Genomic DNA, 12,765 nt, shown 5'->3' with positions numbered 1-12,765 from the left:
CATTTTGCTATACTGCATGTCATTTACTCTAATAATTCATCTCTTTCTTATATCCTCTCACTTAACCATCCCTCAGTCTCTGTTACTTTTGCTGTGTCAAGATGGCTTATGATTGAGGATTTAACCCTTCTCCATTTAAAGCACTTAGCGCCAGCCACTCACTGAAATGATAAAGCTGTTAAGATGGAGAAAAAAGCTCCTTCTACGTTGCCCAAATTCTTCACATCTGAAGCACTCCCCTACTGCAATGCGAATTACCTCACCAATCAGACCGTGGATTTTCAGAGAGACTGCTAACCAATGAAAATCAAGAATGAACTTGCAGTTTTTATACAGTAGGAGCATGCATAGGTTAAATCCATTTACACACCAGTAACCTCTTTAAGTAACAAAACCTAGTACTGAACTATGGAAGAAGATGGTACTTAACTACGGATAAAGTTCTGGTTACATTCACAGTCGGGGTTACGGTATTAAAGAATTCTGGAGCTGGCAACAATCAAAGATTAAACTTGCTTGAACTACCAACAGCAACCACAAGTGATGTGTTGGCACTCTGTTTTTTTTTTAAAGGATCTAAAACTAGTTTTGCCCTACACATTGGCCAAGCAAATTTTGGCCCTATTAGTAGTTCCGTGGGGTCAGAGCAGCCAATGCACTCTGCCCTTTCTGTCATTAACATAAAGGACACTTGGAATGACCAACCAAGAAAAAACTTCCAGGCAGTCACATTTACCCTGCAGTTGGCCCAGATTCAGAATCAAGAGATACTGGCTTTTGAAACCCACTGAACACAATATTAAAACTACTCTTGCCCTGGGTCACAGTTACAGAGTTGCATTCTTCTCCCTGGGTAGCACCCCAGGTTCAAGGATGCGCTTCACTGTGTCAAGATTAGCAGTGGCAACCTCTTCCCTGTTGCAAGCATGTCCTACAGTGCTTCATAAATTCCTTTTCTACAGTTTGGTTAGGCTAATCAATACATAGTTTAAGATATCCTACAAGAATTGCAGTTTTCTTCAAACATGCCCAAGATATTTTGCTGTTTATCCTCTGAACTATTAAGCCATCATATTTTGAGGGCCTACAGACCTTATCTTCATTCACTTGCTTTCATGATTTCAACCAAAACTGATTCTATATTCTACATTAATATCCACTTTTTCCATATTGTGGCTCTAACATATTCCTTTTTGAACAAGGCTACTCCACTTCCTTTCCCTTTTGACCTGTTCAAAAGCTATACTCAGCTATAATCAGTCGATGTACCCCCTTCTCTTCCTGCTACTTCTGGGTAGGGGAACTGATGAATTCTCTAGCTTTCCAGAAGTGGTATCTTCCATTTGGGGAGACTGGGTTAGGCCTACACAAAAAAAAAGGAAAGACACTGATGCTTTCTGACTTTGCACACTTTTTGGACATTGGTTAAAGACCCCCTTCTCTCACCCACATTACATGACAATGCATCTTGTATTGCCTGAAGACAAGAGATTCTGCAGATGTTGGAAATCTTCAACAGTACACACAGAATGCTTGAGGAACTCAGGAAGTCAGGCAACATCTATGGAGGGGAATAAACCATCAACATTTCAGTCTGAGGCTCTCACAGCCCAAAACATCCCCTTCACAGGTGCTGCCTGACTTGCCGAGTTCCTTCAACATTCTGTGTGTGTTGCCTGAAGACAAGCCAACAGGCCTGACTAAGCCATTCCTTTTAACCTATATAGATCACCTGAAGCTTCCAATAAAGGCGCTACCTTTCATGGAGACAAGGCTCAATGTTTTACAGTGGCATTGATACCAGTCACTGAACAGCACACTTGGCTAGTAATCATGACATCCATTGGAAAGGCTGTGCTTTGAAATATTCTGCTGCATGGCTGCTTCACAAGTCACAGGCACATCATTTTAATCAATATTTTTCTTTTATGCCACATGTAATACTTGACAAGTGCAATTTTAAAAAGCAGTAGAAATCTGATGCAAATTCTGATAAGTTACCATATTAAACAGGAAAGGATTTCTGTATTTTTTTTTGGTCTTAAATGAAGTGTCTCTTCTAATCTGTCACTCCTGTATTGATCTGCCCTACTGCTTTCTTTTTTGTCATCCTCATTACTACATAAAGAAATCATTCTCTTCTTTCCAACCGAAGGCAAATGTTCAAGGGCTGCATCTGCCAATTTCTCGGTTTGGCCCGCTGAATTCTGAAATTGGTTCTCTGTTACAGTTGGAGGATAAACATAAAGGAGTCTTTGGAAGGAACAAATTTGCCATCACAAGGGCATCTCAATGAATCGGAGTAGCTTTCTCAGATCTTTGGGGGTGCCTGCCTCTCATACCACTCAGCAGGCTTCAGATTGATCCCTGTCACAACCAATCGTGTCAAAGCCCATTTTGGGTTGCCTCTTGAAGCAGGCAAAGGCCTGTTATCATCAGTTCAGTAAAAGATCAATCCAGCACAGAATGAGAACATAATCAGCCATTGATTGATCCTAGCTCCTTCAGAGACTGCTAAATTTCCCCTGTGAATGCTTTTCAAAGTGTTAAAGGTCGAGTTGACAGGATTTTTCATTTTTCTGCTAAAAACGTGTTTGTACATTTATTTCAAAATATAAAAAAATTTGCTAAAATTCTTAGAAATAGTAGTAATTCTAATAACAGAATGAAAAATAATACCTGAACGAAATGACTGTATATTTTCATGCTATTGAATATACCAGCTAACTGAAGACTAAAATATGAACTTTATTATTCTGTACAGACATTATAATACTACAAAACAACAAAAACAAATGGAAAAAAAGTAAAAGAGCAATCATGAATATTCTAAAATGATGAATGCATGCATTACAACAGTAAATTTGAAAGACTGGGGTACAGAGCTGCTTTAAAGCAAGAATAAAGGACTTAAACAGACTGGGATTAACTTTGCCTTTGGAAAAACAAAGTAAATTTACTTATTTATTTATTGAGATACGGCACAGAATAGGTTCTTCAAGCCGTGCTGCCTAGTAAAAGTGGTATAAGCTAGGAAATCAACAGATGAAGTAATGCCAAGCAAGAGGAAATCTGCAGATGCTGGAAATCTGAGCAACACACACAAAATGCTACAGGAACTCAGCAGCCAGGCATCATCTACAGAAAGCGTACAGTCAACGTTTTAGGCTGGAATGTCGATGGTACTGCTTTCCTAGATGCTGCCTGGCCTGCTGAGTTCTTCCAGTATTTTGTGGATGTAGTAACGCCTTTTATACACTATTACCTTGAATCAAGAAAACAACTTTCAGTGAAGAAATACACTTTTATATTACAATTGTATGACTGATTTCAAACAGCACTCTCACTTGTTGCTGGTTAAATACTACATTGGTCAGCCTTGGAGATCTGTAATATTATGGCCCTATAAATCTGCTCATTGAATTAAATGCTCATTGTTTAGCAAGGTAGATGGGGTTTGTGGTCCCACATGACCCTGTGCTACCCGGTATTCGTTTTGCAAAGCTCATGAGATCCACATGGATTGACACCTAACGATTCATTTAAATGGAGCAGGAAGGTGTGCTGCCAAGACCCAAACAAATCAAATAAAACACACCTCTGTACTGGGTCTAGGTATCAATGCAGTAATACCACTTAAACTCCTTCTGTTTGTAAATCAGGCACCATAATGAAAATATTCAAATGTATCATCACTTGCACGCATGTACATTCATGACATATACAAATCACTGTTGATACCACTTTGATAGATGAATCACAGTATACAGGAGCGAGACAGGACACCTGGTTGAGTGCTGCCACAACAGCTTCTTGCTCACTGTCAATAAAACTAAACAGCTGACTGTTAACTTTATGGGTGGCATGGTAGTGTAGTGGTTAGCACAATGCTTTACAATACAGACAACCTGGGTTCAATTCCTACCATAGCCTGTAAGGAATTTGTATGTTCTCCCTGTGACCGTGTGGGTCTCTTTCAGGTGCTCCAGTTCCTCACACAGTCCAAAGACATACTGGTTAGTAGGTTAATTGGTCCTTGCAAATTGTGCTATGACTGGACTTCGACTAAACCAGGAGATTGCTGGGCAGCATAGCTTGAAGGGCCAGAAGGGTCTATTCTGCACTGTATCTCAATAAATAAATAAATTAATTAATTAATGAATAAATGTAGGGGAAGGAGGGTATGGGGGATATCAACAGTGGAGAGAGTCAGCAGTTTGAAATTCCTGGGTGATAACACATCAGATGACGTATCATATTCAGCATGCAGGGATACAAGACGCTGCAGAGAGTAATGGACTCAGCCCAATAAATCACAGACACATCCCTCTCCACCACTGGTAATGTCTACAGGCGGTTCAACCTCAAGAAAGCAATATCCAAAGATCCCCACCGTCCAGGCCATGGCACCTTCTTGCAGAAGAGACAGAAGCCAGAAGTCCCACACCTCCAGGTTGAAGAACAGATATTTTCCTTCAACCACAGGGTTCTTGAATGAACCTGCACAACCTTAATCACTAACTCAATATACCGAAACTATGATCACTTTTATCACTCTGCACTAAAACTAACATTTTTTTTGTTTTTAGTTGTGTTCTTTCTTGTAAAAAGTGTGAATAATGATGAATTCATCTTTTTTTTGTGAATGATGCTTCCAAGATGCAATGTGCCTGTGATGCTGTTACAACTAAGCTTTCACTGCATTTGTGAACACATGGCCTTGCTCATGACAATACACTCGACTTTGACCATTGTTTTATTGAAAACTGAAGGCAACTCCTTTTCCACACAAGTCAATTGAGAAATTCTTACATTAAAATCCTTATATTTTATTTTCTTTCTCTCTTTTGCCCCCATTGTTCAGATAGCTTCTGTTGTTGCCTTAAGTCACTTGCTGATGCTTCCTGAACAAATGACCATTCTCCATGGGCAAGGAGCACACTGAATCTCAAAAATAACAATCCAGCAACCTCTAGTGGAAGAGCTGGTTTTATCCCCTTTCCTCTGGGAGAGGGTAGAGTCCAGCATTGTTCTTAACATCATTCCCATTGGCATGATCTAATTCACTTAAGATCACTGGCCTATACAGTACGTATTTAGGTGCACTACATATGATACAAACCCTATATAACAGTGTCTGTTCTATATATAATGGGTGAAATTAATTTTTATGAGCTAAAGGATTGAATCTTATCCAAGAATGATTACAGATCATTATTCTGACTCGCTGCATATTCAACAAGCATTCACAAAGAGACCACTAGCCTTACACAATTAGGTCAAACCATATTCCACCAGGCATTGAGGCCACTTTCAGTTAATTTCTCATGTTCTACAGAAGATTTAGGCTTCAAACAGGGTGTTAAGACTACTTTTTACAGTTCATGGGGGCCTGATCTTATTTAGTCTAATGCCATGGAGTTTGAAACATTCATTATGTTCCAAGAGCGTTCATCTTTAAATGATTTTCCCAGTGCAAAAATTGAACTACTGATGAACTCAGTGAGTCAAAAGGCAAATGGACATATGATATTTTGGACCATCACCCTGTATCAGTTCAGAATCAAAATTAATATCACCGGTATATATTGTGAAACTTGTCTTTGCTGCAGCAGTACAACGCAGTACATAATAGAGGGAAAAACATGAATTACAGTATGTACAGTGTATAAATATAAATATACACACACATATATTTAAATTAAATAAGTGGTGCAAAAATAAAAAAAAAAATCAGTAAAGAGGTAGTATTCATGAATTCAATCTCCACTCAGAAATTAGATGGCAGAGGGGAAGAAGATGTTCCTAAATCATTGAGTGTGTGCCTTCAGGATCCTGTACCTCCTTCCTGATGGTAGCAGTGAGAACAGGGCATGTCCTGGGTGATGGGGGTCCTTAATGTTGCCTTTTTGAGGCATTGTTCAGGTTTTTTCAGTTCCACACCCACACCCCTGCCCTTAACCTTAGAGGCTGCCTGATACCCAAAGATCAGGTCTGTATTTCCTCAACTGACTTGGACCCCACCCATCTGCCTGGCCACGTCTACATTCCCTATCCACTCTGACCTCCAGCAGATACCTCCATCCACAACTTCAGCCCAAACAATTTCTTCATGTAAAGGTAGAGAGGTGCGAGTCCACGAGTAGAATCCATTTGATCGTATATGAGATTTAGGCTTTGTGTGGCCTAGAATTTCACTGCTGGAGAAGGGAAATAACTGCACAAAACCAAGTGGCTTCCTTTACAAGGGGCTATGCATTTTCCAGTATTACCATCTCCCACATTGAATGGTCAATGGAAGTGTTTTCATGCTTAAGTGATTAGTAGGGAAACCCAAGTTTTCGTTTTCCAAACCTTGTGCTATTGAATTATTCACTACAGATTCAAGCACAACAACACACCTCTTCCCCTCAACTCTACAACCTTTGGAAATCTCTACATTCCTTTACATCTGGCAATTTGATTGCATCCAAATGTTCATCACGGACAGCCATTTCTTCCAGCGATCCTTTTTTGAAATTTACCCCCTAAAGCTCTCTTTTCCCCTTCATGAAACCTCTTAAAACACACACAAAATGCCGGAGGAACCCAGTAGGTCAGACAACCTGAGCCTTCAACCGCTTATTTCTCTCTGGGGAGAGGAATAAACCGACGATGCTTTCGGCCGAGGCCATTCATTTATTGGTCCTCTGTCTTAATCTCATAGAATGTGCTTCAACATTAAATTTTTGTTTGCTCACACTTTTAAAGATGCTAAACAAATAAAAGCTACTGTTGTAATTCTCCATGCTGCAAATTCCAGTTCATCTTTATTTTAACAAGTTACCTGTGTAGAATTTTTGCAAGATGTCTCACAACAGACACCGTTGCCCTCATTCTTTCAAGAGTTAAATGACTGTGAAATTCTCTTTAATAACCAGTGAGCCTGAAGTGTGCAGCATAAGACAAATGGAGTCGACACAGCTTCTGCTGGTGTCAGCAGGAACCTCAGCCTAACTGCTTGTTTGTGGCAAATGGGGTGAAGTAAACATCAAAGAGCAGTGATCCAGAATAACCAAGAATTTGAAAAAAAAATCTTAAATTAGCCATAAAAATAAAATTATGCAATGCTTTGTCTGAGAGGGTATCTGCGAAGCTCCAAAAGCCGCTCTCCTTCCATTAGGCTGTGTTTTTAACAATCAAATTCTTTGTTGAGCACAATTATGACTCATCCAACTGAGGTCTTTATCAACAGCTCATGCTTTTATGCTTCTTCAGATACAAGTTGTTCAAAATGACAAGCTCGTTTGCTTGCTTAGAGCTCAAACTGTAGTTTGAAAGGACAGCTATCATTTTTGAAGCATTTTGCTTTCAATAAGTGTTCAAAGTAAATAAACAACAAAAAAACAACCCATCAATTCACCAAGGCATTGTGCAGAATGCTTCCTTTATCATGTTGCTAAAAATGTAACCTCCTGTTCACTCAGAATACATAGCACAGAAATAGACTATTCAGCTCAAACAGTTCACATCAGCCATTATACTCCACATGCTCCCTTCCATCCTTCCCCATACAATTATCTGCAAAGCGCACTATTCCCATCTACCTCATACATTTATCAAGCTTCATCTTAAACACATCTACTTTAATCACCTCAAGCAGTCCCCATGTAAGTAAGTTCTACATTCTAACCACTCTGAATAAGCAAGTTTCTTTTGAATGATACCTTGCTGACCACCTTGTATCAGTGGCCTTATCAAAAGTTCAAAGTAAATGTTATTATTGAAGTATATATATGTTACCATATACAACCTGAGATCGGTTTTCCTGCGGGCACACTCTGCAAATCTACAGAATAGCAACTATATAACAGGATCAATGAAAGATCAACCGGAGTGCAGAAGACGACAAACAAAGCAAATGCAAATATAAATAAATAGCAATAATGGCGCAAATGAATAAATGAATGTAGTTATCTCCTTGTATTCAAGAGCCTGATGGTTGAGGGGTAGAAAGCGTCCTTGAACCTGGTGGTGTCAGTCCTGAGGCTCTTGTACCTTCTCCCTGAAGGCAGCATGGCCTGGGTGGCGAGAATCTCCGGGCCCCATTCTGTTCTCCCATTATGTGGAGGTCCCCAACCCGGTTAATCTTGGGCCTACGCCCACTTAAGAGTGAAAAGGCACAAGCTTTTCATTCTTTTCTATCTGCTTAACCTTGTGTTTGTTTGGTAAATATTTTATGCACTCTTTCCAACACCTCTACATCTTTTTAAAAAGAACAGTCAGAACTATAAATGGTTAAATTCCTCATGGAAAAGGTTAATGCAAAATGCAGCTTATACAGGATCGTCCTCTCAATGTACTCTTATGATTGAAACCTGCAGCCTTCCTGACTTACTGGGCTTAATAACTCAGTGGCTGTATCTAAAAGGTGCACTTGATCTCACCCATACTGCCGGGGAAAGGAGTGGGTTAAGGCCAGGAGCTGCCATTTAAAACCAAGAGGAGAATCAAAAAGTGACATTAGGGTCCCAGTCACCCATCAATTAAACCCAGCAGCTGCTCTGCAATCATCACCATTCTAATTTCCTTTTTTTTTGGACAGGGACAGTGGTGTTCTAAAAGGCAAAAGGGATGCTCAAAAGTGAAGCAAAGTAAATTGATTGGGCAGTAAAAAAAAATTAATTGCCTGTTAATTTAGATTTGGTAACCATGACAGTAGATCATACAGATCACAATCTCATAAATGAGCTCAAGTTGAGCCCCGAGGCCTGTAACCTCCAGGCTGTAATCAAATTAAACTGTGAGAGACTGATTTAAAATAATAAATAAATAAAAGCTACAGTGCATTAATGAATCGCAGAACAAATTTAAATACGAGACCAGCCATCCATATTAAGGCACTTCACAGGTTCAAAGCATTCATCTTTACAAAACTTGGTTGGTGTAGGGGATGGGGAGGGGGTGGTTTTGGAAAGGAGGTCGACAGAAATTAAACTGCACCTACCCAAGCGCTCGGCCAGGTTCATATACACAGGGTCCACCCTTCGCATTGTTTTCACCAAGTCCTTTTTCCGGAATTTGATCTCTACTGTCCCTTCTGGCTCCAGTACACCACCTCTGATAAGTAAAACCCATTTACAGGCTAATTAAGCATGCAATTATTCAGGACATAAATTAAAAGTCATAACATCTCAGCATATTCTTTTAAAAAAAAATACACCACTATAGTTTGGATCTCAATAAATAAAGACGTCACTCTTAGTTCTGCGCCGGGGGTTTGAGGTGCTCTGCTTTCCTTTACAAGTACTTTAGTTGCCCCCAGTCTTAGAAACGTGAAAATATTATTACTTCATAAGATTTAAAGGGCAATAATTAGCGGCAATTTCTGCTCAGTTTAAGTGTACTCACAAAGGTTCACTTGTCCTCTACAGAGGGCAAGAAGGACAGTGTTTAAAAAAAAACAGGTAATTGTACTTGATTAAAGGCCTAAGTTAAAGTTACCCCGCCCCCCCCCAAAAATCCATATTGATGGCATTAAATGGCAGAAGATTATCTGCCCCTGAAATGCATATTTTGGGTTTTACTATAGAGACACTGTGGTCATGTGACAATTTGACAGGGGAATGATTTTGTCATTACAGATAGGAGGAGAGTAAAAAGAAGTTGAGGGTGATGTTCAGATCAAAACATGTTTCCATACAGGAATTGCATTGGATGTGGGAGGTAACTGCAAATAAAAAAAAGGCAAAATTGCTCTGACTGCCTTTTATATTGTTTCAGTATCCATGAGGATCAATATCGAGGGCCCTAGCAAACATGGTTTGTGCCTCAAGTTACAAAGTCTTCTTACAGGTGTGGTGGATTCAAGGCAATATAAAATGGGTCATGAACTGGCCAACTTGAGAGTGCTTTGCTGAGATCGTCGGTTGCACAACTGAACTATCCACAATGTAATACAGGGGCACGAAAAAAAATGTAAAGGCAAAAACAATTATGGTTAATTCCGAGGGATTTAAATTTGCTTGTATAATGTGGTGAAAGCACGTAAGACCAGTGTTCCTCATTATGTGGAGACATTCTGTAAAGTCGAACTGAATGGGCTTAATCCCAGGAGACTAACTTGAATTTAGTGATCCTTTCACAAAATATCCAGACTATGGATTTGCAGGAAACTTCCATCGAGGGACGGAAGATGCAAAAAACATTCATGGAACTGAAGTGAGAACTATATCTTCCCCCATCTCCCTCTCCTTGTAGCGTTGACCATGTGAAGGTACTGTTTTAAGCACCCATTCTTCATGTGATGAGTCTGTGGAAAATCAATTCTGGCTTTAGAAAGCTCTACATGAAATAAAAATGACTAATCCATAAGGGAAAAACTTTTCATTTCTTGGACTTCTGCTGCTCAGCAGCAATATTTTGTAAAAGCCTGAATCCCTGTCAATAAAAACAGCTGTAGTCATCTGCAATCAACTGAGTAACAACAGTGAGCTGAGAGAGTTATACGTTTTTTTCACTACTCAGCTTCATGTCGAGCAAAAGGTTGATTTTTGTCAGGTTTTGAGACAGAATTAATTGTCTATGGGGAAAAAAAAAACTTCAGCAAATACCAGTCTATGTTTTCCTCATTAGATATTTGTGGGTGATGAGTAATGAAGAGTTAACTAACATCATGGACAGAGTCTATTTCTGTACCTGCTTTCCTTGTCTGCATACATCTCCATGTGCCTGGGGTTGATGGTGGTGTCAATGACCACCCAGGAGCCACCTCTCAGCTCTGCATTTGGGGGGATATACACAAGCACAGGCTGCCTGTACTCCAGCAACCCATCCACAATGTACGCACCAAACTTTAGCACTTGATCATACATGTCTGGAGGGGAAGAACAGAATGGTTAATTTCACAGGGATTCGCATCCTATCAAACCACTCATGCTGAGACAACGACCCTAGTGTTAATTTCTGGTAAATTTCACGGCTGATTTCTTACTGTCGTGGGTCACTGCTGGCCTGCCTCACTAAACCCTAGCATATGGATACCCCCCAACTAAATATTCAGTGAGTTTTATAATTTAATTTTGCATTATCTTGATAATCTTTCCAGCTAAATAAAAATGTGCAGAAGACCAATCCAAACGTATCTGTATGTGCTTTTTATCCAACTTGAATTGGACCTCCTAGGTCGTCTAGTAAAGAGTTTTTGCTAATGTCAATTTTCAGCATAGCGAGAACTGCGTCTAATCTTTTCCTACTCATTACACACGATTTCTGAGATGTTTTACCCACCATCCAATTGACTCCTTGCCATGTGTGTTCAGTGAAGAATGGTGTAATTGTTTATTTTCTTCCTCCCTCCACAGCATTGCAACCCCCCTCTCATCCCCATGAATAATCAAAGTGGTGCGAAGGGAGAACATTCACGCGCACATCACAACATTCACTGACATGGAGTTATTGTGCCAAACAGTCTCACGGAGCGGACCCTTGCAATGTCTGTGCTTTATTTGCTGAGACTGTATAAAGGGACTTAAAGGCACATTATCATCAGTTTCCTTGAAAGAGCCTCCTGCATACTTTGAAGTATAAAATAGGGTTTCAACAAAAATGCTTCTGAAGCATTAATAGAACGATTTATTAAACGTTTACTGTATCTGTCTCATAACCTTGTTTTAATGTGTTGTCTCTCTAAAGGGGCATTTTTATATAAATAATTTAAATTTATGAACATTATGTTTTTTTCAGCTTATTATTTAGAAAATGCTCCTTCTTCTTGTATAATCCATATTCATAGCTTAGGTGTAAACATTGAAAACTAATGTGAGTGGAGAGAATGTAGAGTCTGCCTAAGCTGTGACTGATTGATCTTTCTAAGGAGCTCCAACAAGATTCACATCATACTGTGTGCACTGCTTTAACAGCTGAGGTTAAACTGCAAAGTACTGCATCTACTGAACTCACCAGTTACAGTAATTCCAAATTTTTACAGACTGTGGACTGTTCTGGTATTGCATAGCTAAAAGTTTATAAAAATTAGTCACAGCATACTATATGGGGTTTCACTACAAAGAATACAGAACAGCCAGTTAAAAAACCTTGAAGGAAATTTAAAACAGACTATTGAATTAACTCAGCAGGTCAGGTAGCGTCTGTGGAGGTAGAGGGATTGTTGACGTTTCAGGTCAAGACCTCCATCAGAACTCAATTGCAGAGTAGCTTGCCTGGTATTGGCTGTAGCTGTGATTTGCAAGTTCAGGGCACACATAGCTGACCGTGCAAGAGGTTTGACTACTGATTGGTCAAAACTGGTTTTATTCAACAACTAAACTTAGTGCCCTATGGCAGCAGAGCAATCCACACCATGTAAGCACTGAACAATAAGAACTATGGTCAAGGAGGTCTTGCGCTTGAAGTGGCCTCTCTCCCGGCTGCAATGAAATAGGAAGGAAATAGCTTTTTGCTGCAAACAAACTTGAAAACATATCACTTTGATCTCTTTACCTTTCATTCCACCAGAGAAACCTCGCCAATTGGCAAATACCATCAGTGGGAGCCCTTCTCGATTCAGGTCCTTAATGGCTTGTGCAGTTTTGAAGGCAGAGTCAGGGAACCAAACTTGCCCGGCTTGCTGGATTATCTGTTCATGCATTGATCAATAATTACGTATTAAAGGAGAACTACCCATATTTAAGTAAAGGAGGAAATGGAAAAGTCATGAGAAAAGTGGAGCGGCTAGTAAGACTTTGATTATTATAGTATCTTTTATAACCTCAACATGTTCCAAAG

At 39.7% G+C, this 12,765-nt stretch overlaps 1 protein-coding gene across 2 annotated transcripts in view; it reads right to left on the bottom strand.

Moving 5' to 3' along the window:
• acaca (acetyl-CoA carboxylase alpha) overlaps nt 1–12,765 on the bottom strand; it is a 278,119-nt gene that overhangs the window by 29,018 nt on the left and 236,336 nt on the right. For both annotated transcript variants that reach the window (XM_072243270.1, XM_072243271.1), the window contains 3 exons: nt 12,481–12,616; nt 10,678–10,855; nt 8,987–9,099 (listed from right to left, as the gene is read on the bottom strand). In XM_072243270.1, the coding sequence (XP_072099371.1) occupies nt 8,987–9,099; nt 10,678–10,855; nt 12,481–12,616 (427 nt within the window). The remainder of the gene's footprint in view (nt 1–8,986; nt 9,100–10,677; nt 10,856–12,480; nt 12,617–12,765) is intronic.

Source organism: Mobula birostris, chromosome 25 (assembly GCF_030028105.1).
Source record: "Mobula birostris isolate sMobBir1 chromosome 25, sMobBir1.hap1, whole genome shotgun sequence".
In the NCBI taxonomy this organism is placed as follows: domain Eukaryota; kingdom Metazoa; phylum Chordata; class Chondrichthyes; order Myliobatiformes; family Myliobatidae; genus Mobula; species Mobula birostris.
Note: the sequence above shows the minus strand (reverse complement) of the source record. Positions and strands in the feature narration are given on the sequence as shown.